The sequence below is a fragment of the Natator depressus genome, chromosome 1 (assembly GCF_965152275.1).
Source record: "Natator depressus isolate rNatDep1 chromosome 1, rNatDep2.hap1, whole genome shotgun sequence".
In the NCBI taxonomy this organism is placed as follows: Eukaryota; Metazoa; Chordata; order Testudines; family Cheloniidae; genus Natator; species Natator depressus.
This window is the reverse complement of record NC_134234.1, coordinates 107,425,633-107,450,173: the sequence shown is the minus strand read 5'-3', so window position 1 is coordinate 107,450,173 and position 24,541 is coordinate 107,425,633. Positions and strand designations below refer to the sequence as shown.

The 24,541-nt window shown below is 42.3% G+C and overlaps 1 protein-coding gene across 4 annotated transcripts in view; it reads left to right on the top strand.

The window, feature by feature from the left end:
• The first annotated feature begins 13,634 nt into the window (after positions 1-13,634).
• The window catches only part of CARS2 (cysteinyl-tRNA synthetase 2, mitochondrial), a 43,578-nt gene continuing 32,671 nt past the window's right edge, over positions 13,635-24,541 (top strand). Inside the window, exons 1-3 of one of the 4 annotated variants that reach the window (XM_074963675.1) lie at positions 13,635-13,891; positions 14,183-14,233; positions 21,636-21,753. In XM_074963675.1, the coding sequence (XP_074819776.1) occupies positions 13,635-13,891; positions 14,183-14,233; positions 21,636-21,753 (426 nt within the window). The other 3 variants (XM_074963686.1, XM_074963694.1, XM_074963703.1) reach the window with 3 other exon arrangements.

The following is a 24,541-nucleotide window of genomic DNA, read 5'->3' as shown; positions in this document are numbered from 1 at the left end:
TCATAGCCTCAGGGCTTTTAAGAGAGAGACTTTTAGCGCTCATATGTCTGTGTATGACTTAGGGTTAGTTTACCTGAAGCTAAGCTAAATTTAGGTCTTTAAAGCTGCTTCTGCCTTTTGTTCTGCTCTTTGACTAGTTTAAACTGCTTTGCTAGCTGTATAGCTGTGTTTAGGATTAAGTCTGGTTTTAATTATAGATGCTGTGAAAGATTTTTATCTGTTAACCCAATAACTAGCCTCTCTCTGATATTGTCATGTTTTGCAGCCCCCAAATCATAGTTTTCAGACAATGCATGCAGAGTTCTTATAAAACATTCAGCATTTCTCTTGGTTCTTAAATTCACTGGTGAAAACATGCTCTGTCATAAACCACATTTCTCTGAGGTATAAAGTGTGCATGAAACATAGCCAAACTCCTTCATAGGCATCATTGTGACTGTCTTCAGTAACGTAAAAGATTTAAAGATATGCTCTGCTTGCTTCCCAATAGCATAAATTAAAGAGGATACCTGTGTATCTTCAGTTTCCTTATGGAGTTTTGTAGCAATGCTTCCAGGCTGTCCATTGTGAGGGTTTGTCAAAGCGTTACATTCTCTGGGGCATTGAAAAGTGGCATCTTGATGTGATCCTGCAATCTTTATTGCTTTGTTCCTTCTGTTTGCAACCTGTGTTGCTGTTTTTCTTTTGTTTCTTTTCTCCTCTGGCACTGGTTTATTCCTGACACCATGTCATGTCAGGAGTCACTGTAGGTTGCAGGGCTGTTACTAGCAGGTCAGGCTTCTGTAGCAGATATGGACTGGCCACAGAGCTTCCTTCTCAGACAGATACATACCATATGTGTTCAGTATAAGATCCTTTAATTTACTGCCAGGTATGGCTCAGGTTAGCTTAAATAAGGTATGTTACACACAGTACCACCTAGTAGCTGAACAGTATAGTACAGTTTAGCATGCCATTGCAGTTGTAATCTAAGATCTAGTCACCAAACTAAGGTTTCAAAAACATATTATTATTATGATTAATTATTAATTATTATTATTTATTTGTATTATAGTAATGCCTAGGAGCCCTAATCATGGACCAGGACCCCATTGTGCTAGGCGCTGCACAAACATGGAACAAAAAAGATGGCTTCTGCCCCAAAAGTTTTACAATCTATATATAAGACAAGCGACAAAAGATGGATTCAGATGGCGGAGTACAAGGAAACAATCAGACAGTATTGGTCAGCATGACAGGTTGTAGTCACAGCACACCAGCAGCCTAGTCCTTGTCATGTTTTTTGCAGGCATCACAGCCAAGGAGAGTTTTAAGAAGGGATTTGAAGACGAACAATAATGTGGCTTTACAGTTGTTTATGGGGAGCTCCTCTCAAGTGTGAGGGGCAACATGGGAGAAAGCACAAAGATGCTTCTTTGAAAATTTAACAAATGGGTGATGGAGGATGGCATCATGGACCAATTGGAGATGTGAGTTGATATCTTGATAGTGAATGGGAGATGATAGGTAAGATGGAGACAGGCTGTGAAGGGTGTTGAAAATGAAGACAAGTAGCTTCTATTTAATGCACCAGAGAAAGAGAAGCCAGTGGAGGGATGAAAGACAGGGGTGACATGGTTTAAGCAATGGGCTAGGAAACATACAAACATAAGAACAGCCATACGGAGTCAGACAGTGGTCAATGTAGTGCAGTATCCTGTCTTCCAACAGTGGCTGGTGCCAAGTGTATCAGAGGGAATGAACAGAATGGGGCAATTGTCAAGTGATCCATCTCCTGTCATCCAGTCCCAGCTTCTGGCAGTCAGAGGTTTAGAAACACCCAGAGCATGGGGTTGCATCCTTGACCATCTTGGCTAATAGCCATTGATAGACCGATCCTCCATGAACTTATCTAATTCTTTTTTGAACCCAGTTGTACTTTTGGCCTTCACAACATCCCCTGGCAATAAGTTCTGCAGGTTGACTATGCATTGTGTGAAGAAGTACTTCCTTATGTTTGCTTTAAATCTGCTGCCTATTAATTTCATTGCGTGACCATTGGTCCTAGTGTTATGGCTTAAATAACACTTCCCTATTCACTTTCTCCATTTCTTTCATGATTTTATAGACCTCTATCATATCACCCCTTAGTCATCACTTTCTAAAATGAACAGTCCCAGTCTTTTTAATCTTTCTTCACACGGAAGCTGTTCAATACTCCTGATTATTTTTGGTTTCAGTGTAACAGCCGTGTTAGTCTGTATTCGCAAAAAGAAAAGGAGGACTCGTGGCACCTTAGAGACTAACAAATTTATCTGAGCATAAGCTTTCGTGAGCTACAGCTCACTTCATCGGATGGTACTGAATGCATCCGATGAAGTGAGCTGTAGCTCATGAAAGCTTATGCTCAGATAAATTTGTTAGTCTCTAAGGTGCCACGAGTCCTCCTTTTCTTTTTTCTGATTATTTTTGTTGCCCTTCTTTGTACCTTTTCCAATTCTAATATGTCTTTTTTGAGATGGGGTGACCAGAACGTCATGCAGTACTCCAGGTATGGGCATACCATGAATTTATATAATGGCATTATGATAGTTTCTGTCTTATTAGCTATCCCTTCCCTAATGTTAGCTTTTTTGACTGCTGCTGCACATTGAGCAGTTATTTTCAGAGACTATCCACGACTCCAAGATCTCTTTCTTGAGTGGAACCACCTAATTTAGACACTATCATTTTGTATGTGTCATCGGGATTATGTTTTCCAATGTGCACTACTTTGCACTTACCAACATTGAATTTCATCTGCCATTTTGTTGCCTAGTCACCCAGTTTAGTGAGATTCCTTTGTAACCCTTTGCAGTTAGCTTTGGACTTAACTATCTTCAGTCTGCAAACTTTGCCACCTCACTGTTTACCCCCTTTTCCAGATCATTTATAAATATGTTGAACAGCACAGGTCCCTGTACAGATCTTTGGGGACACTGCTATTTACTATTTTCCATTGTGAAAACAGACCATTTATTCCTTCCCTTTGTTTCCTTTCTTTTAACCAGTTACTGATCCATGAAAAGACCTTTCCTCTTATCCCATGACTGCTTACTTTACTTAAGAGCCCTTGGTGAGGGGCCTTGTCAAAGGCTTTCTGAAAATCCAAGTAAACTACATAAACTGGATCACCCCTGTCCACATGCTTGTTGACACCCTCAAAGAATTTTAATAGATTAATGAGGCATGATTTCCCTTTACAAAAGCTGTGTTGACTCTTCCCCAACATACTGGGTTCATCTGTGTGTCTGATAATTCTGTTCTTTCCTGTAGTTTCAACCAGTTTGCCTGGTACTGAAGTTAGGTTTATCGGCCTGTAATTGCCAGGATCTCTCTTGGAGCCTTTTTAACAATCAGTGTTATATTAGCTATCCTTCAGTCATCTGGTACAGAGGATGATTTAAGAGGTAGGTTACAAACCAAAGTTAGTTATTCTGGAATTTCATATTAGAGTTCCTTCAGAACCCTTGGGTAAATACTGTCTGGTCCTAGTGACTTATTACTATTTAATTTATCAATTTATTCCAAAACCTCCTCTATTGACATCCCAATCTGGGACAGTTCCTCAGATTTGTCTCCTAAAAAGAATGCCTCAGGTGTGGAAATCTCCTTAAAATCCTCTGTAATGAAGATCTATGCAAATAATTCATTTAGCTTCTCTGCAACAGCTTTGTCTTCCTTGAATACCCCATTAGCACCTTGATTGTCCAGTGACCACACTGATGTTTGGTAGTCTTCCTGCTTCTGACATAGTTAAAAAGATATTTGGCTGTCACGTTTTATGTCTTTGGTATTTGCTCTTCAAATTCTTTTTTGGCCTGCCTAATTATACTTTTATACTTCACTTGCCAGAGTTTATGCTCCTTTCTATTTTCCTCATTAGGATTTGAATTCCAATTTTTAAAGGCTGCCTTTTTTGCCTCTTACCACCTCTTTTACTTTGTGGTTAGCCATGCGGGGATTTTTTTGGTCCTCTTACTGTTTTTATTAATTTGGTATATGTTTAGGGTATGTCTACACTTAAAATGCTATTGCCTACCTTAGAGGTGGTAGTTAGGTAGATAGAAGAATTCTTCTGTTGACCTAGCACTGTCTATATGGGGATTTAGGTTGGCTTAACAACACCGCTCAGTGGTGTGGATTTTTCAGGCTGAGCAATGTAGTTATGCTAACCTAATTTTCTAGGCCTTCGTTTGAGACTCTGTTATGGTGTTTTTAAATAGTTTCCACACAGCTTACAGGCATTTCATTCTTGTGACTGTTCCTTTAATTTCCATTTAATTAGCTTCCTCATTTTTGTGTAGTTCCCCTTTCTGAAGTTAAATGCTACTGTGATGGGTATCTTTCGTATTTTCCCCCCTTTTTACAAGGATGTTAAATTGAATTGCATTATGCTCACTGTTACCAAGCAGATCAGCTGTATTCACCTCTTGGGCCAAATATTGTGCTATGCTTAGGACTAAATCAAGAATTGCCTCTCCCCTTGTGGGTTCTCGGATTAGCTGCTCCAAAAAGCAGTCTTTAATAGCATCTAGAAATTTTATCTCGGCATCTCTTCCTGAGGTGACATGCACCTAGTCAACATGGGGATAGTTTAAATCCCCCATTATTTTGGGGTTTTCTGCTTTTGTAGCCTTTCTAATCTTCCTGAGCATTTCACAGTCACCATTGCCATCCTTGTCAGGTGGTCGGTAGTATATTTCTGCTGCTATACTCTTATTATTCGAGCACAGAGTCAGCAACCCGGAGCAGCCAGCTTCAGCCAGAGTGAGAAGCAGCTCCCTCCCACTCCCCACCCAGGCCTGGCAGCCAGGGACAGTGGCCAAACATGCCGGGGAAGAGGCACAGTGGGAGAAGGATGGACGCCCTGCAGATAATGCTGGTGGGGTGAGAAGAACGTGGTGGCCCTGGGCGGGTCGGGGAGGTCACTGGGCAGAAGAGACATGTGGGTTGGCCACATGTTCTCCTCTTTAGATTGTGCCTCCCCAGTATCAGGAGGCATGAGTCATCTATGAGAGGACCCCTGTTGCCACCCTTGTTGCTTCACTGGGGAAGAAGACCCTGCTGCCACTCTTAGGGGGCAGAAAATCCCATGTTGCTGTCCCTTTCTTTTTGGGATAGAAGGGTGGTCCCCTAGCACCACCATTCTGAGTGGAGATTGGGGCCACAGAAAAGGGATGGGTTTGCCAAGAACCTGTGTCATGGTGTGCCTGGAGCCCGAGACTGCCTGAATCTGGCCCTGTGTTTGGAAATCCCCAGAAGTATTCTTGATTTAAGGTGCATAATTCATGGTTCCAATACCTCATGATCATTAACCCAGTTATTCTTGTGGGGAGGGTTAGGTTGGCAGGACACATCCTTTTCCTTTGAAATCTAATTCTCCTTTTAGAGTAACAGCCGTGTTAGTCTGTATTCGCAAAAAGAAAAGGAGTACTTGTGGCACCTTAGAGACTAACCAATTTATTTGAGCATAAGCTTTCGTGAGCTACAGCTCACTTCATTGGATGCATACTTTTTTTTTCCACAGTATGCATCCGATGAAGTGAGCTGTAGCTCACGAAAGCTTATGCTCAGATAAATTGGTTAGTCTCTAAGGTGCCACAAGTACTCCTTTTCTTTTTGCGAATTCTCCTTTTAGTATCTCAGTTTTCTAGTGCTTGCAGTAAACTATCCATTATTTCACTGAATTTATTCTACTAGAATAAAATAAGTATAAAGTGTAATGTAATGTTTATTGTTTATTTAAGTGCCTTTAATAATAACCATAACCTTTTGTGCACTTAGAAAATCATATTTCATTGCAGGACATGAAGGTTATGAATCGAATGCTAAATTAAAGCCTTTCTGAGTTCCACAGGTTGACTACTTTATTGTATTCTCTTTCGGTTCTTAGACCATACTCATCACCACACTATCTTAGAGCCTTCCAATTGTGCATTAAATGACATGACTAACATCTGTCATGGGTTTGTTATCTCATCCTTTCCCCTTGGGGAGAAGCATACGCAATGGAGTGACTTGTTTTAGTAGGACTTTTTATTTTTAATGAATATACCCGTTGCTATTTGTGTGTATGTTAAAGAAGTCAAAGTCAAAGAAGAAAGTGGTAAGTGGCCCTTAGTTCCTCAGGGAGTTCATTCCACAGTCTCAGACCAGCCCTGAGAAAGTTCTCCCACACCAACAAGCTTTACCCTTATTGTAGAGAGTTCCGTTGTGCCAGAGGAGCGAAGTTGTCAACCGTGGTCTTCATCCTGGAGCTTTAGGTGGTCTTTTAGATATCCTGGGCCCAGGCCATGGAATGCTTAAAGATAAGGACTGATAGCTGGAATATGATTTGAAATTATTTGGGAAGCCAGTGTAGCGAGCAAAGGACAGGTTTGATGTGCTCTGAAACCATCTGAAGAAAAAAAATAAAAGAGGAGTTCTAAATGCATTCTTCTGATCAATCAGCAATTTTAACCATGTCAGCCAAACTAGGGAATGAGTTAAAAACCATGCCATTAACTGTTATTTATTAATCATTTGAACTCTGCCAAAGTGATTTGCACTGTACAGAACAAAGAAGATCACAGAGTTAATGACAACTTTGCTATCAGGCTGTGCGTGGAATTATACAGGAATCAAAGAGATCAGACAACAAAAAACGTTCACAATGGAAACTGAAGTAATTGGCCTGTGAAGCTTCACAAAAATATATAAAGCATATGTTCACACAGGTTATTGGACAGTATCTTTGATTTCATCCCAGCAAGACTCAAAACAGCGAACCATGCATTGGTGAAGTTTCTTCCTCAATCAAAAATCTGAAATTGTTAGATCTAAATATTGTGGAAAATGACACGTTAGGGAAAAAAAATAACTGCTGGAAGAATGCCAGGGCCCTTACATCTTACTCTCTGTAAACCAAAATGAGACCCAGAGATAGACAGTTTTGATGAAGAGAGATTTCTATTATCACACAGAGGCAATGAATTAAATAATCATAATAAATCCCAGAAGACATATCTAGACCTGTCCTTTATAGCTTTGAGGGAAACCTATTGAGGTTCACTTCAGGCCCTCCATGAGGCAGCATACCACAAAGAGACTTTCTATACTGTCCAGTCAAAACGGAAGGTTGTGGTCATGTACTTCCAACTAGAGCTGGGTGACAAACTGATTGTTTTGGTTTGGTGGCAGTTCCAAAAAATAGAAGAAAAAAAAAATCAGGCCTGGTCAAACTAAATCTGATTTTTATTTATTTTTTTAATTTCCAGTGAATTGAAAAAATCCACTTCAATTCTGGAGCAGAGAATTCAACGAAGGTCTTGTATATTCTAGGGGCCTGGCCTAACCACCAAGCTAAAGGTGCTTAGGAGAGGGGAGAATGGAGTTTGGCAGTACCACTTCCTCCTTCGGCTGTTTTGTGACTGGCCAGATCTATTTGGGTCATATTGAGGTATAGTTTCAGGATGACCAAAACTGCAGGTTTTGTCAAATAAACTATTTGGCAAAAAAATTCTGCCCCGCTCTAGTTCTAACACATCTACCTTTTTTGTAGAGGTAGTAGAGAAGTTTGCTGATGAAAGAAATTCAGCCCTGTAGGAAATGGTAATGTCTCAAAAGACACCAGCCAGATCAACCCTTTCTGATATGTATTTATTATTTGCATTTCAGTAGCACCTGGAGGCCCCAAAGAGGGATCAGCGCACTCCAAACAGTGTAGTCACCACTTTAGTTCCTCTTTGTGCTCCCAAGGGAGGAAGATCAACAAACAGGTAGCTGTAAACAAAGTCCAAAACCATCGAAACACTGGTTTAGGGCTGCGTTTTCTGCTTGTAATGCCTGGTAAGAAAGCGGATTTGATAAATCAGCTGATGGAAACTCGGGAATTGCCTAGGAAGACTTTTGGAAAAGTATCTGACTTGTAAAGATCTTTTCAGAGTTATCTGGAATTAAAATAAATTGCCCATGAGACCAAACTTCAAATGCAATCTGAGAAAATCATGCCACCTTTTACTCTGTCTTTTGACTTTTTAACTCCCCTCTACACACTTGTCAATGTGTGTTTGATAATTTGAGATTGAAAAGTCAACCTCTGATGCACACAAAAATGCACACTTCTCCCTGGCTACTCAGATGGAGACTCCACTTATCAGCTCCTTACCCCTGAGATATAGGAAGTGCCTGGGTGGCAATTACACTTAGTGTCTTGACTTCCCTCCTAGGAGAGTCAAGACACTAAGGTGCAGCTGTAGCATTTAAGAACATGAGAACATAAGAATAGCTATACTGGATCAGACCAAAGGTCTGTCCAGCCCAGTATCCTGTCTGCCAACAGTGGCCAATGCCAGGTGCCCCAGAGGGAGTGAACCTAACAGGTAATGATCCGTGATATCTCTTCTGTATCCATCTCCACTCTCTGACAAACAGAGGCTAGGGACACCATTTCTTACCCATCCTGGCTAATAGCCATTAATGGATTTAGCATCCATGAATTTATCCAGTTCTCTTTTAAACCCTGTTATAGTCCTAGCCTTCACAACCTCCTCAGGCAAGGAGTTCCGCAGGTTGACTGTTAGCTGTGTGAAGAAGAACTTCCTTTTATTTGTTTTAAACCTGCTGCCCATTAATTTCATTTGGTGGCCTCTAGTTCTTATATTAAACTTTTCCTTATTCACTTTCTCCACACCACTCATGATTTTATATACCTCTATCATATCCCCCCTTAGTCTCCTTTTTTCCAAGCTGAAAAGTCCTAGCCTCTTTAATCTCTCCTCATATGGGACCCGTTCCAAACCCCTAATCATTTTAGTTGCCCTTTTCTGAACCTTTTCTAATGCCAGTATATCTTTTTTGAGATGAGGGGACCACATCTGTACGCGGTATTCAAGATGTGGGCGTACCATAGATTTATATAAGGGCAATAAGATATTCTCCGTCTTATTCTCTATCCCTTTTTTAATGATTCCTAACATCCCGTTTGCTTTTTTACTGCCGCTGCACACTGCGTGGACGTCTTCAGAGAACTATCCACGATGACTCCAAGATCTTTCTCCTGATTTGTTGTAGCTAAATTCGCCCCCATTGTATTGTATGTAGAGTTGGGGTTATTTTTTCCAATATGCATTACTTTACATTTATCCACATTAAATTTCATTTGCCATTTTGTTGCCCAATCCCTTAGTTTTGTGAGATCTTTTTGAAGTTCTTCACAGTCTGCTTTGGTCTTAACTATCTTGGGCAGTTTAGTATCATCTGCAGACTTTGCCACCTCATTGTTTACACCTTTCTCCAGATCATTTATGACCTGTGAAGACTTCAGTGAAGACTCCAAGACGCTACTGGGAGGGGTTCTCCCGTCAGGGAGGTACTACACCTCCCCAAGAGGTAGTAGTTAGGTCAACAGGGGAACTCTCCCATTAACCTAGCACTGTCTACACTGGGGGTTAGGTTGGATTTTTAACACCCCTGAGCGAAGTAGTTATACTGACCTAATTTCCTAGTTAACATGAGGGCCTAGTTTATTTCTATTGATAGAAAAAGGGCTGGATGGGAAGTGGTTTGAGAACCACTAACCTAATTAATGTGTCATGACTCATACACGCGCACAGAATTTATATTACTTTTTTTAGGTTGATGAGTTAGATATACATATTAATGAACCTTACATTATTTCCTTCTTTCTGAATTTAGCTGAATAGGGGGCAGAGGAATGTCAGGAGTGGGGGGGAATCTTTGACAAAAATGAATATAGTATATGTTATGGAACAGCAAAAGAGAAATAAACTCTGTCATTTATATATAAGTAAATTCATATGTTTATGTAGTACTAAAAGAACAGATGACATATTCACAAATAAGTATGAAATAACTAATCAATGTTAGCTAACAGGTAACATACTCAAGGAGGACAGTGTTATATAACTCCCGTAATTAAATAATTAACAAAAAATTAAGTGTTGAAAGTATTTTCAGTATTCCAAAATTGACCCAATAATTACAGGGTTTCTATGCAAAAATGTGTATCAATCATTCACATAGGCGCCGACCTCTTCAATTCTTGGGGAGGTGCTCAACCCCCGCTCCTCCCAAGCCCCACCCCCACTCCACCCCTTCCCCCAAGGGTCCCCCCCCGCCTCTTTCTGCCCGTTCCTCCCCCGCAGTGCCTCCTGCATGCTGCTAAACAGATGCTTGCAACAGGGCGGGAGGTGCTGGGAGGGAAGGGGAGGCGCTGATCGGTGGGGCTGCCGGGAGTGCGAGGCCCCGGGTGGATGGGGGAGGTGCTGATCCATGGGGCTGCTAGTGGGTGCTGAGTGACCAGCCACTTTTTCTTTTCTGTGGGCACTCCAGCCCTGGAGCACCCACGGAGTCGGCGCCTATGATCATTCATATAAGCAATAGTGTCACAGTCCAAACAAAACGGGATTGGTTTAGCCTTTTGCAAGAAGTAGCACTTCCCTGATCTTGGCTCTTCCCTACCTGAAACTCCCCCACTGCCCCGCTTCTGCTGCTCTAGACCCCACCTCCACTCTCCTCCTAATCCCCTATCTCTCTGCATCCCATTCCCCTGCAGCCACTTAATCGTTCCTGCTCCCCGGTCACAGAGTCTCTCAAGCTGCTCACAGTCCCTGTGTCCTGTCTGGCCCCCTGACTGACGGACATTTTGCCCAGGGCATGTGGCTTCAGTCTCATTGAAAACAATGGAAGGTGGCTACCAGTTTTATTAAGGACAGCCTCTCTTCCACATTCAGATAGACTGTAAGGAAATGGGAGGCCATCCTGCTGACTTCAGCCACATTGACAGTAACAAATGATAGTGGCCACTTTGAATAAGGCAAAAATTTTGAGCTGATAGCCTTTCATCATGAAACCCTTCAAAAATTGCTAGTCATGATAAATCACAAGAGCTTGCAATACTGGCTATGGGATATCTTGAGATGGGGCTCCTCAGTCTTGCCTGTTGAAGCAGTTCCACCACGTATAAATAATTATTGGAGCAGGGGACTGAGTCTTCCACTTCTGTACCCTAACCACCAGGCTACAGAGCCATTGTCACCTGTTTGCTTGTTCTCTGGCCTAGTGACTCTTTAATAGATTATTTAAATGTACAGTGGAACAGCTTCCACAGGAGACATTGAGGGAACTCCTGTCCTGTAGCTCTGTAGTTGGAGCATTCACCTGAGCAATGGGAGATCCCTGCTCAAATCTTTTCTCCCTTGTAGTAGAGAGGGGAAAACTGAATCTGGCTCTCCCCCATCCCAACTAAGTTTGCCAATTACTGGGCTACAAGCTGGGCATCTGCTCTGCTGGCTGTTTTGTGTGGAATGAGGCAGGTGCCTAACTCTGTCTCACAAGTAATGACTTCGGTGCCTAAGCTGTGTGACTCCAAAAAGGGGCTCCCAGATGTGGATATCCAGCAGAGATAAGCACCTCCCTGCAGCCTGGAATGAAGTGCCTACCGCCAGGAGAGGGGCAGGGCTTCGGACGCACCATTCTTGTCAGCATCTCCCAGCTTAGGTGGCTCTCAGCCTAGCACGTTTGCTTTTGTGGATAGTATTTTTGATACCCATCTCTCCCCATTCATTGTATAGGAGCTTAGGCTCAGACTTTGTGGATTGCAGTGTTGTTTCTGTGATTTTCTAGGAACCTAAAAGTTAGGTATTTGAAGGCTCAGCATTACAGCACCTAAGCCCTTTTGTGGATCTGAGCTTTTGTCCCTATCCTGTGCTAAATGCAAGACAAATTCATCCTGGTATAACTCCATTTGTAGCATAATGGACTGAATTCTATTGAGTTACTCTAAGGACGAATATGGCCCATTTTTCTTAGAAACACCTAAACCTCATCAAAAGACAAGACATTGGGCATGCCTATGTTCAGAGCTAGGTCAGTTGAACTCACATGGTGACTTTAAACTAATTTAGTTAAACTGGTGCAAAAGGCTTTATGGACACTAGGGTTGCCAACTTTCCAATTGCACAAAACCGAACACCCCTGCCCCATCCCTTCCCCGAGGCCCTGCCCCTACCCCGCCCCTTCTCTGAGGCCCCACTCCCGCTCGCTCTATCCCCCTTCTGTCCATCACTCGCTCTCTCCCACCCTCGCTCACTTTCACCGGGCTGGGGCAGGGAGTGGGGTGTGGGAGGGGGCTCAGGACTGGGGAAGGGGGTTGGGCTGTTGGTGTGGGGTGCAGGAGGGGATTCCATGCTGGGGCAAAGGGTTGGGGTGTGGGAGGGGGTTTGGTACAGGGTCCCGGCAGCGTTTACTGCAGCTCCCAGGAAGCAGCCGCCAAGTCCCTGCAGCCCCCTAGGCACATGGGTGGCCAGGGAGGCTCCATGTACTGTCCTTGTGCCTGCAGGCGCTGCCCCTGCAGTTCCCATTGGTCACGGTTCCCAGCCAGTGGGAGCTGCGGAACCTCCCTGGCCACCCATTCACCTAGGGGCTGCAAGGACCTGGTGGCCGCTTCTGGGAGCTGCATGCAGCTGAGGCAGGCAGGGAGTCTGCCTTAACCCTGGGCCCTCACTGCACCAGGGTCCCTTTTCGACTGGGCATTTCGGTCAAAAACCGGATGCCTGGCAACCCTAATGGACACTTATTTCAGTTTAAACTAAACTGAAATAAACATGTTTTAGGTAGATTATGAACAAATCTAAGATGAACTGAAATAAACCACTTTTAATTCAAATTGAGTGTTCACACAAGGTTTGCAACAGTTCAACTAAATTGGTTTAAAAGCCAATTTAGGTTCAACTCAGACAACTTTCTCATGTATTTTATCTTTGAAAGTGGTTTATTAATCTTAATTAAATAAAAGCTTCTCCAAATCTCAGAGGAAGGATAGTCCAGTCCTTGGGGTGCTACCAGGCAAGCTGGGAGACCCAAGTTTAATTTTCAGCTCTCACAGATTTCTTGTGTGACTGTAATCACTCCGTGCCTCGGTTTTCCCAACCATAAAATGGGGGTACTGTAAGGGTACTACAAGGCTAAACACATTATAGATTATGAGACACTATGATAAGGGGGGGGGGACACACGCAGATCCACTTCCTTTGTTAGGCTCTCACCCTGCAAACCTTTAGGCACTTGCTGACCTTTACGTGGGTGAGCAGATTACAGGCGAAAGTGCAGGCAGCAAAGCTAATGGAGTGTGTTACCACAAGGGCAAGTGTGGCACCCCCCTAGTCCTTCCCGTGTCCAGGCGGGCATGGCCCCTGCTCGGAGGAAGCCCTGGGCGCTGGACGTTTCCCCCCGCGAGCCCAGTGGTAGGCAGCGAACCAGGCGCCGCTGCAGCACCAAGAGCATTGAGCAGCGCAGCCCCGGGCAGCCCGGCCGGGAGCCCCGCTCGGCTCCCCCCGAGTCCGCCCGGGGCGCGGCCGCCGCTGGGACAGAGCCCCGGGCCCCGCCCCTTCCTGCCGCTCGGGCTGTAGCTACACCGCTCCCGCCCTGTCTCCTGCACAGGCGGCCCGGCTGCTGTAGCTACACCCGGCGCGGGCTGTGCCGCGGCGGCTGCAGCTCCGCCCTCGGGGCGGGGGAACCGCTTCGCCCGCCCTCCCCGCGCCCCCCGGATCCTGCAGCCTGGCCTGCTCCGCGCGGAGCTCTCGCCGCCCCGGGGGTGGCGGCGCGGCGCGAGCATGCTGCAAGCCCGGCGGGCCGCTGCCGCCCGCTGCCTGCGCTCCGGGAGCCGGGGAGATCTCCCCGTGGCAGCCGGCCGAGGGGCTGGTGCGGAGGCCGGGCTGGTGCGGAGCCGGGCCTCCCCGGCGAGGTGCTGCTCTGGCGTCGGGAGGAAGTGGATCAAGCCCACAGGCCGGGATACCGGGATCCAGACCTACAACAGCCTGAGCAGAAGCAGAGAGCCCTTAATACTGGCCAATGCAGGAGTGGCGACCTGGTAGCGATTTAAATAGCATTAATCAGTGGCCAGCCCAATACAAAATAAAAGGTTATACTCTGCAGCCTTCTAGAAATCATGCTGCTGGTGAGATGGGGGGGAGGGGTCCTGTCAATGTTCCCTTGCTTTTAAACTGATAGCAAAGGGATCCATCCTGCACAGCTAATCACCTTCCTGTGGCAATGTTCAGTTTGGTTAACATATCTGTTTTTAGTTGTCCATAGCAGCAGGTCAAACAGCTTTTGACTATTTTATTATTTGTTCTTCACTAGATCTTCCCTTTGTTCACAGGTATAGCTGTGGGCCAACAGTATACGATCATGCACACCTTGGGCATGCTTGGTGAGTTGTTTTAAAATTATAGGAGGAAGACTCTGCATTAATGTTTTATGATGTCAGGTGACTGACTGCAAGGTAAACACCAGCAGCTGGTCTGTGTCAGCTGGTTCAGGGACTTGCAGGGGGTCCCAGAACTGGGCACCAGCCTGAGTCCAAATGTCTACACCGCAGTTAAAGAGCCCTCCCTATAGCCTGAGCCCCACGAGCCCGTGTCCGCTGACATGGGCCTGTCACAGGTTTTTAATAGACAAACCTCTTGTGTCTAGCAGCTCAGGACAGCCAAAAACCTGAGGTGGATGAATGAAACGTAATTGCTATCCAAAGGACAAGCTGCTGTTCTTCACTTAAGAAAGACGGTGCCTCTTACCAGAGACTGAAAATGAAAGCTAGCCTCATGCAATTGTTTCCTGGTGAAATCTGTTCAACAGTGAAACAAATGGCTTATTTTGGTTGAGAGGAGCTGCTTGGGAACTGCTCCATCCTGTTAATTTGCTAAATTCTTCCTCTGGGAGTTGGACTTCAGGACATTTCTAATCCTGTAACGTAATCAGCATTCAACATGACCTTGAGAAATTAGAGAATTGGTCTGAAATCAACAAGGACAAGTGCAAAGTACTACAGTAAGGGTATATCTACACTTAAAATGTGACAGCGGCACAGCCGCATCACTTCTGTGTAGACACACCCTACACTGACCGGAGGTGTTCTCCAGTTGGCGTCGCTAATCCACCTCCCCAAGAGGTGGCAGCTAAATCAAGGAAAGAATTCTTCTATTGACCTAGCACTGTCTACGTGGAGGGTTAGGTCTTCTTAACTATGTTGTACAGGGGTGTGGATTTTTCACACCACTGAGTGACATAGTTAAACCAATTTAATTTTCTAGTGTAGACAAGAAGGAAGAAAAAAATCAAATGTACAACTACAAACTGAGGAATAGCTGGCTAGGTGGTTGTACTGCTGAAAAGGATCTGGGGGTTATAGAAGATCAGAAATTGAACATGAATCTACAACACGATGCAGTTGTGAGAAAGGCCAATATTCTGTGGTGCGTTAACAGGAGAGTCATATGTAAGACGCAGGAGGTAACTGACTTTCTCTGCTTGGCACTGGTGAGGGCCCAGCTGGAGTTCTGTGTCCAATTCTGGGCGCCACACTTTAGGGACGATGTGGGCAAACTGGAGAGAGTCTAGAGGAGATCAGCAAAAATGATAAAAGGTTTAGAAAACTTGACCTAGGAGAAAAGGTTAAAAAAATTGGGCATGTTTCATCTTGAGAAAAGAAAACTGAGGGGGGACCTGATAAGTCTTCAAATATGTTTATAAAGAGGATGGTAATCTATTGTTGCCCTCTGAAGGCAGGGAAAGAAGTAATGAGCTTCATCTGCAGTAAGGGAGATTCAAGTTGGATGTTAGGAAAAGCTTTGTAACTGTAAGAGTAATTAAGTTCTGGAATAGACTTCCTTCCAGCTCTATACTTCTGTGGTTGTATGCTCTTCAGAGTGGAGCTGGGTGTACAGCTGCAACTTGGTAGCATTTACTGTACAAAGAAACTGAAGGAGAAGATCTGTTGTCTGACCTAGTGCTAAAATAGACATATACTAGTTAATACATCCAAAGTTTTCAAGTTCTGATCAGTTCGGCAGTTTGTCTCTATGGAGGGGAAAATTTTTTTTTGTATATATTTTCATTTATTTATTAGGACAGTATGAATTATTTTGGATCATACCTGCAGAATAACAAGGGTGCCACCAGACTCCTTGTTGTTTTTGTGGATACAGACTAACACGGCTACCCCCGATACGTGATACCTGCAGAATGTGACTGTTATACATAATACATTAACTTTAATTTGCTAGACAGTTCCATATCAATCTGTTTTAAACATTTTGGAAGAAGAGCAGCTGATATGCCACATGTAATTTGGATTTTAAAAAAATGAATAATTTTGCCAATTGTTTATTAAATTAATTTTAAATGCTTAAGAATATACTGCCTGAAGTACGTTTACTAAATTCCTATGTGCAGACAAGTTAAAGACTGTTAGATCTGTATAAGCAGCTCTTTTGATCACATTACATATGAACATAGGCTGCAAGAATGATTTCTTCCTTTCATTTGGCTTGGTTACTATGTCAGCAATTAGAAAAAAACAGTACGGGGCTGTTAGCCTGGTAAAGGGACATTTTTAGGGTTGGTAGGCTCAAAAATTGTCTTTTTTTCTTTTTTGCTTTAAATTGTTTGAAAATTCTGTGTGACTTATTTTTTCCTCCCCATAAAAAATGTTTCAATGCCTTTTTGTTTTATAAAACCAAAGCACACAAACCTGCCAACACTTCAAAATTCATTAACAGTTTTATAGTAATAAACCAGTTTGTGTGAGTAGTATTGGTAGATCGGGGGTAATTGTAAAGGAAGCATTTCATCTTTTTTTTTTTTTTTTTTAAATTGATGTAAGGCATGTGATAACTGTTAGTTTGTCAGCCAGAGAGACTCTAAGGTCCTTGGGTTGCCAGTCCTGCAACTGTATGGTAGTCAAAACTCCTGCTGACTAGGAAGTTTTGCTTTCATCTGTACTGCAGGGAAGAATATGTATAGCTTGGACAGGAACTGTGGAAATGATCTTAAATTTCCTCGACAACTTGTTTCAGTTTGGAGTGGGGTTACCTCCACTGGTGGCGAGAGGGTAGTTTATTGTATGGTTACATTCAATCTAGGGTTTTCCTGTGAGAGAGATCAGTGCAAACAATAGTATGATGTGCAGGTACGGCAGAAATAACTTTGAAAAATACCTTAACCATGTTAAAGAAAGAATGCTACTAGCGTGGCTAGAAACTGGGTGTGCTGAACATCTCCAGCTCCCACTGAAGACAGTGGAAGTTTCAAGTGCTCAGCAGCTGTTATGGTTCATGCCAATGATACTTAAAATCACAAGTGCTGGAACTAGGGGTGCTGTTGTACCCCCCTGGCTGGAAGTAGTAATAACAACCCAAATACATGGTTTCTTCCTTCCGTACCTCCATTATAAAAATTGTTCCAGCACCACTGCTTAAAATAAAGAGTGTATTGCATCTTACTCCATCTCTGAGGAAGGATGTCTTTCAGGTCATGGTTAGCGGTATGAATGTCAAATACCACTTAATATTGTAAATCTTTCTTCTTAGCTTATGCTGCCTCATTGACTTTGACTGTGTTCTTTCTCTGAACCCATTGTGTTCCATTTTCTGCTGTGGCAGGAACTGTGAGAGGAGAATTAGAATATTTATTTCTGTGTCTCTTGTAGAAATGCAGGTTTTGAAATACTAAGTGCCCAGACATAGAACTGGCAACCTCTCCTTTTCGCACTCTCAGTACTTATGTGTTGCTGTATTCTTTTTGTGTGTTTATTGTTGTAGTTTTCCACCTTTGCTGTAACTTTCTGACAGGGCTTTATTAATCTGGATGCTAATAAAGGTCAGAAAATCTGGAAACCATACTTGAATTATTTTTAATTAATACCTAATATGCAGTATGATGATTTTTTAACTTCCAGATAACCCCTATTTTTAGTTCTACAAATTGGTGGGGGAGAGGGTTATCAGAATATAAATCACTGACACTGTTCGTTTTGGAAGAATAGCTTAAAATGTCATTGTTCAAGAACATTATTAAACTTGCTATATCAATAAACTTCTTTACTCCACAAGTACCTCATTCTAGGCTCTTCTGTCAAGTGTTTTTTCCTCTGGGGTAGTGGCTCTCCACCTCTTCCATGTTAATCCCACATTACAACATAAAGTTTTAGAACCATTCTCCCATCTAGCTGTAACAAATGGGAGTGTCATTGCACACCCCTGAAACCTGTTTGGACCTCGCAGGTTGGGAACCATGCTCTCGGTTTTGAGAGTAGGAAGGTAAGTGTCATCTGAATGCAAATAACAAAAGGAAATATCTAGTAATGGCCTGCGAGGAGGAAACGCATAATTTTCCAGAAAGTTTTATTTAAATGTAGCATCTTGTGTGCCAGTACTTTAGCATGGGTGAGTATATTCTTTTAGTTCAGTGGAATACCAAAATATACACTATAGTAGCTCATTTCTAACTTAATATCCCATATAACTTTTGCATAGTGAATTATATTTGGATCTCAGGGTTGAAACTGCTACTGTTTCTGTTCTTACTATTATCCCAGTTCCTTTTACCCCCAATATCTTTTTCTGCATGTACGTCACTCTTTTAGTACAAACCCTAAATAGTCAGGCTTTGTACTGGAAACTAAATGGAGGCAGGATGTTTAATATTCATGGACTTTGTTAAAACAATGCACAACTAATTTACTGATTTACTACACAACTAATGCACAAATTCTGTGGGCTGGAATAGCAGGAACCAACACAATGTGTCCCCAGTTAGGGGTTTGGGAGTCTCTGGATCTGTATATGTACTTCCCCATGGCCCTTCTCTTTTTCACCACCACTTATTCAGAGATGGTGGGTGAGGAGGCAATTCTGCGTGTCTGCTCTGCTCATTCATCTCTCCCTCCTCCCTCCCTGGACAGGTCTAAAGTTGAACAGGCCCTTTACAACTCAGGGAATTTCACCTCGTTTTAGTCTCCTTTTTCTGATTATCTCTCCATCCATCCCTCTTGTCCTCTTCTCTCTGCTGCCCTTTGCAAGAAGGGATATGTAGGAGTTCCTAACTTACCTTCTCTATATTATTCATTTTTTCATGTACTTCTTTTTATCCCCTCTCTGAACTAAATAGCTCCTGTCTTTCACTCTTTCCTTATATGGAAGTTTCACCGTGCCTCTAATCATCTTCATCTCCTATCTTTGAAATCCACCTGTTTCTCGTGTTTTTTGTTTTATTTAGGGTAACTAGAACTGAACACAGCATTCAAAGTATGGGTGCACCATTGATTTATATAGCTGCATTACGATCTCTACCCCATTCCTTTTGCTTCTTCATATATTGTTTGTTTTGTTGACTGCAGCTGTACATTGAGAATAGGCTTTCAATGAACTGTCCACAATGACATTCAAGGCTTTTTCTGGGCTCTTACAGGTTAATTTAAAATTCACTAACATGTATGAGTAATTCAAATTATTCTTTCCAATGTGCATAATTTTCCACTGGTTTTTACACCTTCACATTGCCCAATTGCCTTGCTTGGTTAGGTGTAACTTAAGTGTTAATTTGACTAGGATGGCAGGATTCTCTTAGTGTCCCTCTGTAGTTGGGTCTGCTTGCAGATTGCTTCTGCTCTGGACCCCTTCTTCTGCAGCTGCTGGTCAGTCATCAGCTGCTGAAGGAGGTTCATGTGGTAGGCAATTGATTAGAAAACATGGGGAGGCCTCCAGGCCTATAATGTACCCGTGAGACCCACCACTCCTAGCAGCATGAAGAAAATGCTCAAATAAATTTGTTAGTCTCTAAGGTGCCACAAGTCCTCCTTTTCTTTTTGCGAATACAGACTAACACAGCTGCTACTCTGTTTAAACCGTTTGTGGTCCATAAAGTTATATTTTCACTATTTTCTTTTAATCAAAATTATTTTTGTAAAGAGTAAGGATGCCATTTTATTACTTAATTCTTCAAACAAGCTTTTATTTTTCTTGTTTTTAAGCCACGACAGACACAATTAATGAAGGAAGTAATGGTACAGATACAGAAATGAATTAACAATGGAAATGAGTGTCATTCGCAGGAGGGATTTCAAAGGAATTACATTTTTGTTTTAAACCCTCTCCCCTGCCCCCTACAAAATAAACGACCCTTTTAGTTGCTGTGCAACAGCCCCCAGGCATTGGAACCATGTTCACATTTGTACGGTGTGTGCCCCCATTTAAGAGGATTCCTGTTGATGGGTCAAAATGTAACCTTGATTTTAAACACTTAATTCTGAAACTTTATCAGTTCGCTGACATGAGGGTTTCAACTTGGTTAGGATCCAGCTTCTCAGCTGGCTGATTCCTAGCAATAATAATCCCAAGAGCTGGGTTCTTTTCTGTGCCACCCCTTCTTCCTTCACTCTCTGCTTTCTTCTAGTCAGCATGTTGCTATTGAAGAATAAAAGAATCCTGCTCCCTGAAATGCCAAGGTTTCTGCATATTTGAACATGCTGTTTCTTCTAAAAACAGAGTAGAGGTTTATAGCAGGAGACAGTGCATTGTTCATACGTGTACTAGCAAAGAAACCACAGAGCTGGTGGATTTAATTTTAAGCATTTTGACATTGATACTGATTCTTTTATTGATAGTGAAATGGACTGAGAGGGCCCTGGTGTATTTTGGTGGACTAATATCACAACATTTTTATATTATTAGAATCTTACCTAGAATTAGCCAGGGATTCATTAACGTGATCTGTTTCTTAGTTGTATGTGCTACTTTTCCAAAGACACATTTTAGTATGGCAGAATTCAAGCAAGTAACACTAGTTTTCTTCATGTGCAGTTCAAATATGATATTCGTGATTTATGATGTGAGGCTAAGAATTTCTGGGAAGGCATTGTGTTATCACCATCAGATCCAGGCAGCTAAGTGAAAGGTGCAAATACATCTGCAAAGTTAATTGAGCCTTGTTTGTTTTTTGCAGACACAGTAAACAGTCTCCAGTTTGTTCAGCATGCTGGATGGTATGGAGAATGTAGATTTGTGAATATCCTTCTGGACCCAGGCCTGTAAGGTACTGAATGCCCACAACTGCCTTTGAAGTCAATGGGAGCTGTAGGTGCTCATCACCTTGCAGGTCTGCGCCTATCCTGAGATGCTGCTGTTGTTGCTTAGCCACACCACCCGCTTGCTCCCCTGTGGCTACAGGTGAGTCTCCCTTCCTGCTCTCCCCTGGCCCCGCAGTGCAGCCCCCTCCCGCGCTGGCGGCACGGCGAGCTGAGGCTGCGGGGGAGAGGGGACAGCAGGGGAGGGGCTGGGGGCTAGCCTCCCCGGCCAGGAGCTCAAGGGCCGGGCAGGACGGTCCCACGGGCCATAGTTTGCCCACCTCTGTATTAGAGATTTTAGAAGCTGAGTATGGAGTATTGTAAGTGTGATGTTCATTTTAGTAGTAAGCCTTTAGGTTAACACAATCTCACTTCAGTATATTGTTTTAAAGAGATGTGTGCAAGAAAAGAAACACTTCAGAACATTTGATGTAATGTGTCACTAGTGCCAGAAGAGGGTGGACCACTTCAACTGAGATTTGCATAACTTCTTTACAGAATGTAACTAGTTCTGGAGTAGCATTTTGTATGTATTGTGTGTGTGTCTCTGTCTCTGTCTCTCTCTCGCTCTCTCTCTAAAGACTATCATTGTTCTCTTTTCATTCTTAGGCCATTCAGAGCTGCTATATGGGTGATTTTTGCTGTTTTATTAATTTTATTTAGATTTATTACCAATAATACACATTAAAAAGCCCTTATTTTTCTTTTTCAGTTCCTATGTTAGATTTGATATTATTCGAAGAATAATAACTAAGGTTTTTGGAAACGAAGTAGTCATGGTGATGGGAATTACAGACATAGATGACAAAATAATTAAAAGAGCCAATGAGGTAAATATATAACGTTTACTTTGACAAAAACTTATAGTGTTTAATGTACTGAGTAGTCTTGGACAACAACTTGGATTTTGTTACTGTTTTTAAAATCACTGGCTGATTGTTTCCTGGGCTCTCAACTCATGGGCTAGTAGAGGCTGGGAATCTGGCAGAGCTGGCATAGGTATCTCTGTGAAGGAAGCAGTGTATAAAGTTGCCCATCAGTGAGATATAGGTACAACAAATGCCATACCATTGGCTACAAAGGCAACCCTACTTAGTCGTCTGCTAGAAGGGCTGTTTTTTCAATACAAGGTTGTTAGGGAAAGTGGAAAGTCATTGGGGTTCTCATTAGAGTTGAGGAGTTGTATTAACCCCTCTCAGTCCTAGGGTGAAAATATTAACCAATGAACTTTGGACAGTTGTCCATAGTAGCTGCTGTTTTACAGAAATTATCTAAATTGTCGCTATTCGCCTTGGAATTGGTCATTAAAGAAGATGGTTGTTCTGTAAATAATCATGGAGCTTCCATAAAATCAAGTTGCAGGTGCTCAGCACCTCTCAGAGGTCTTCCCGGAAGGATCTAACTGTACAGTGAAATGGACTGAGAGGGCTCTGGTGTATTTTGGTGCACTAACACACAACATTTTTATATTATTAGAACATTACCTAGAACTAGCCAAGGATTCATTGATATGATCTGTCTCTGAGTTGTATATGCGCTACCTTTCTTAATGGCTTCCGAGGCCCTGAACTCAAATGGATCTACTCACAAGCTTAACATGAGGGATATGTATAAGTCCTAGATTGATAAAGTTATTAACTATCTTTACTCTAGCAAAGTTTTCACTGATGGCTGTTGGCTAAATTAAAAGCTTTGTTTGTAAACTGCTCTCAGTGGGATGCTAATCAAATCAGTTTTACCAGCTGAGCATAGTGAATTGTCATTCTATCTCTTTTTCTGCTTGATAAAATTCTTATCAGATCATAAAATGTTAATAACATACAACTAAATTGTGAATGCTAATTATTTTTTGAAAGATTTAAATTGAGTTTTTTGGGTGTAAGACCTGGTGACTCCTGCCTTCTGGAACACAAGGGAATCTGTCACAATAGATCTCAGCTGCAAACTGCATGTTCTTTTCCTGATGTGAGATCTGTTGTGACAGTTATTAAAAAAAATAACTTTTAATGATTACAAGGAAAAAAATCTATTTTTTTAACTGTGATTCACAGCAAATATAGAGAGTTTTCTCTTATTGGCCTTGTTATGCTTTTGATAAAATACGTTTTTTTGCTCATTCTTATTCTTTCCCTTAGGAATATTTTTTTCTTGATGGCTGCAGGCCAGTGCTTTAACATACAACCTACATTTAAAATGTGTATGCGTGTTTATCTTGAGAATTTTTTTTCATAAGAGCATCATGGTGATTTCTTTGCAGAAAAAGTTGACTTAATGTGTTAAAAGAATTGTAGTTAATTTGCTCCATTCTTTTGTCAAGATTAAAGTCTGTGCTATGAAGTAGTTTTAGCCTTTAGAACTTTTGTAACTATGCTAAACAAATCTGATGCTTTTATTCTATGTTTACCAAGTCCCATAAGTTGTACTCTGAGGGGTGTTTTTTACAGTTAGTAGAACAGTGGCATACTGTAGTCTCCTCACCATTTTATGGGTATTTATGTAGAGGAGGAGGTGTTAGGATTTGTTACTGACTGTCACTCTATGGTTAGGACCGTAGGTTTGTCATAATATTGGGTGGGAAAGTCTTTAGAAGAGTTGTGGTAACAATAGCACAAATAATAGAAATCACACACAATTATTTAAAAATAAATCCTAGCTAAGATTTGGTGTGCCTCAAACTGTATTTACAGAACCAAGCCTCAATTTAACGGTCTGTGGGAACCACAACACTTCTAGATTGCTTAGCGTCTGCCTTTTCCGCATTAGTCCTCTGCATTGGTTTAGAGCTCCAGGAAAGGCTCTTGGTCAAACAGCACACTGAGCAGGCCAGAATGTGGTGCTTTGATCCCAACTTTATAACTTCTCTAGGTTGTTTTTGTGTTGTTTTTTCTTTTGTCTTTGGTATCTTCAAAACATTTCCATGAACATTGTCTTCAGATGCAATTAGCTTGCCCTTTATCCCCATTTGAACAAAGCGTTTCTGGATAATATATCATAAGGACATTTTTGCATTAGCAGGAGGATGTATTAGATGACCTAAAAGGCCTTTTTTTACATTTATTTCCTGTGATTCTTCCAGCTCATTAAAAAAGATATTTAATAAAACTGATCTGACACCAATTCTTGAGTCATGCTGTAGAGCGACCATCTCTTACTCAGTGGGCATTAATCATTAACCTTTGTTTTCAATCCTTCAGCCAGTTTTTAGTCCACCGGGGTAGGGTTCATATCGAAAGGAAGTGGAATTAATTTTGGAAGTAAGGTTTCTTGACACTGTATCAGATGCTTTACCAAAGTCCAGATATAGGACATAATTGCATTCTCCTTCTCAATCCAAAAAGCCATTTGTTTTGTCTGGAAAATTTTGTTCTTTATAGTCTCATGCTGTTAATTGCTGTTGATTCCTTCTATCCTCTAGATTTTGAACCCGATCGTTTTTCAAGTCCTGATTACGGAATACATTCGGAGAGAGCCACAGGTCAATAAGCAAGTTGAGGAAGGGTACGCCCCAGTGAGGTTGAGGAGCAATGCCCTCTTGAGAAGTCTCACTAATACTGAGATTCCTTTCGGGGGTGCTGGCTCCTAAATCTTGCTCAGGGATTCGTTTGGAGCCTCTAGTGT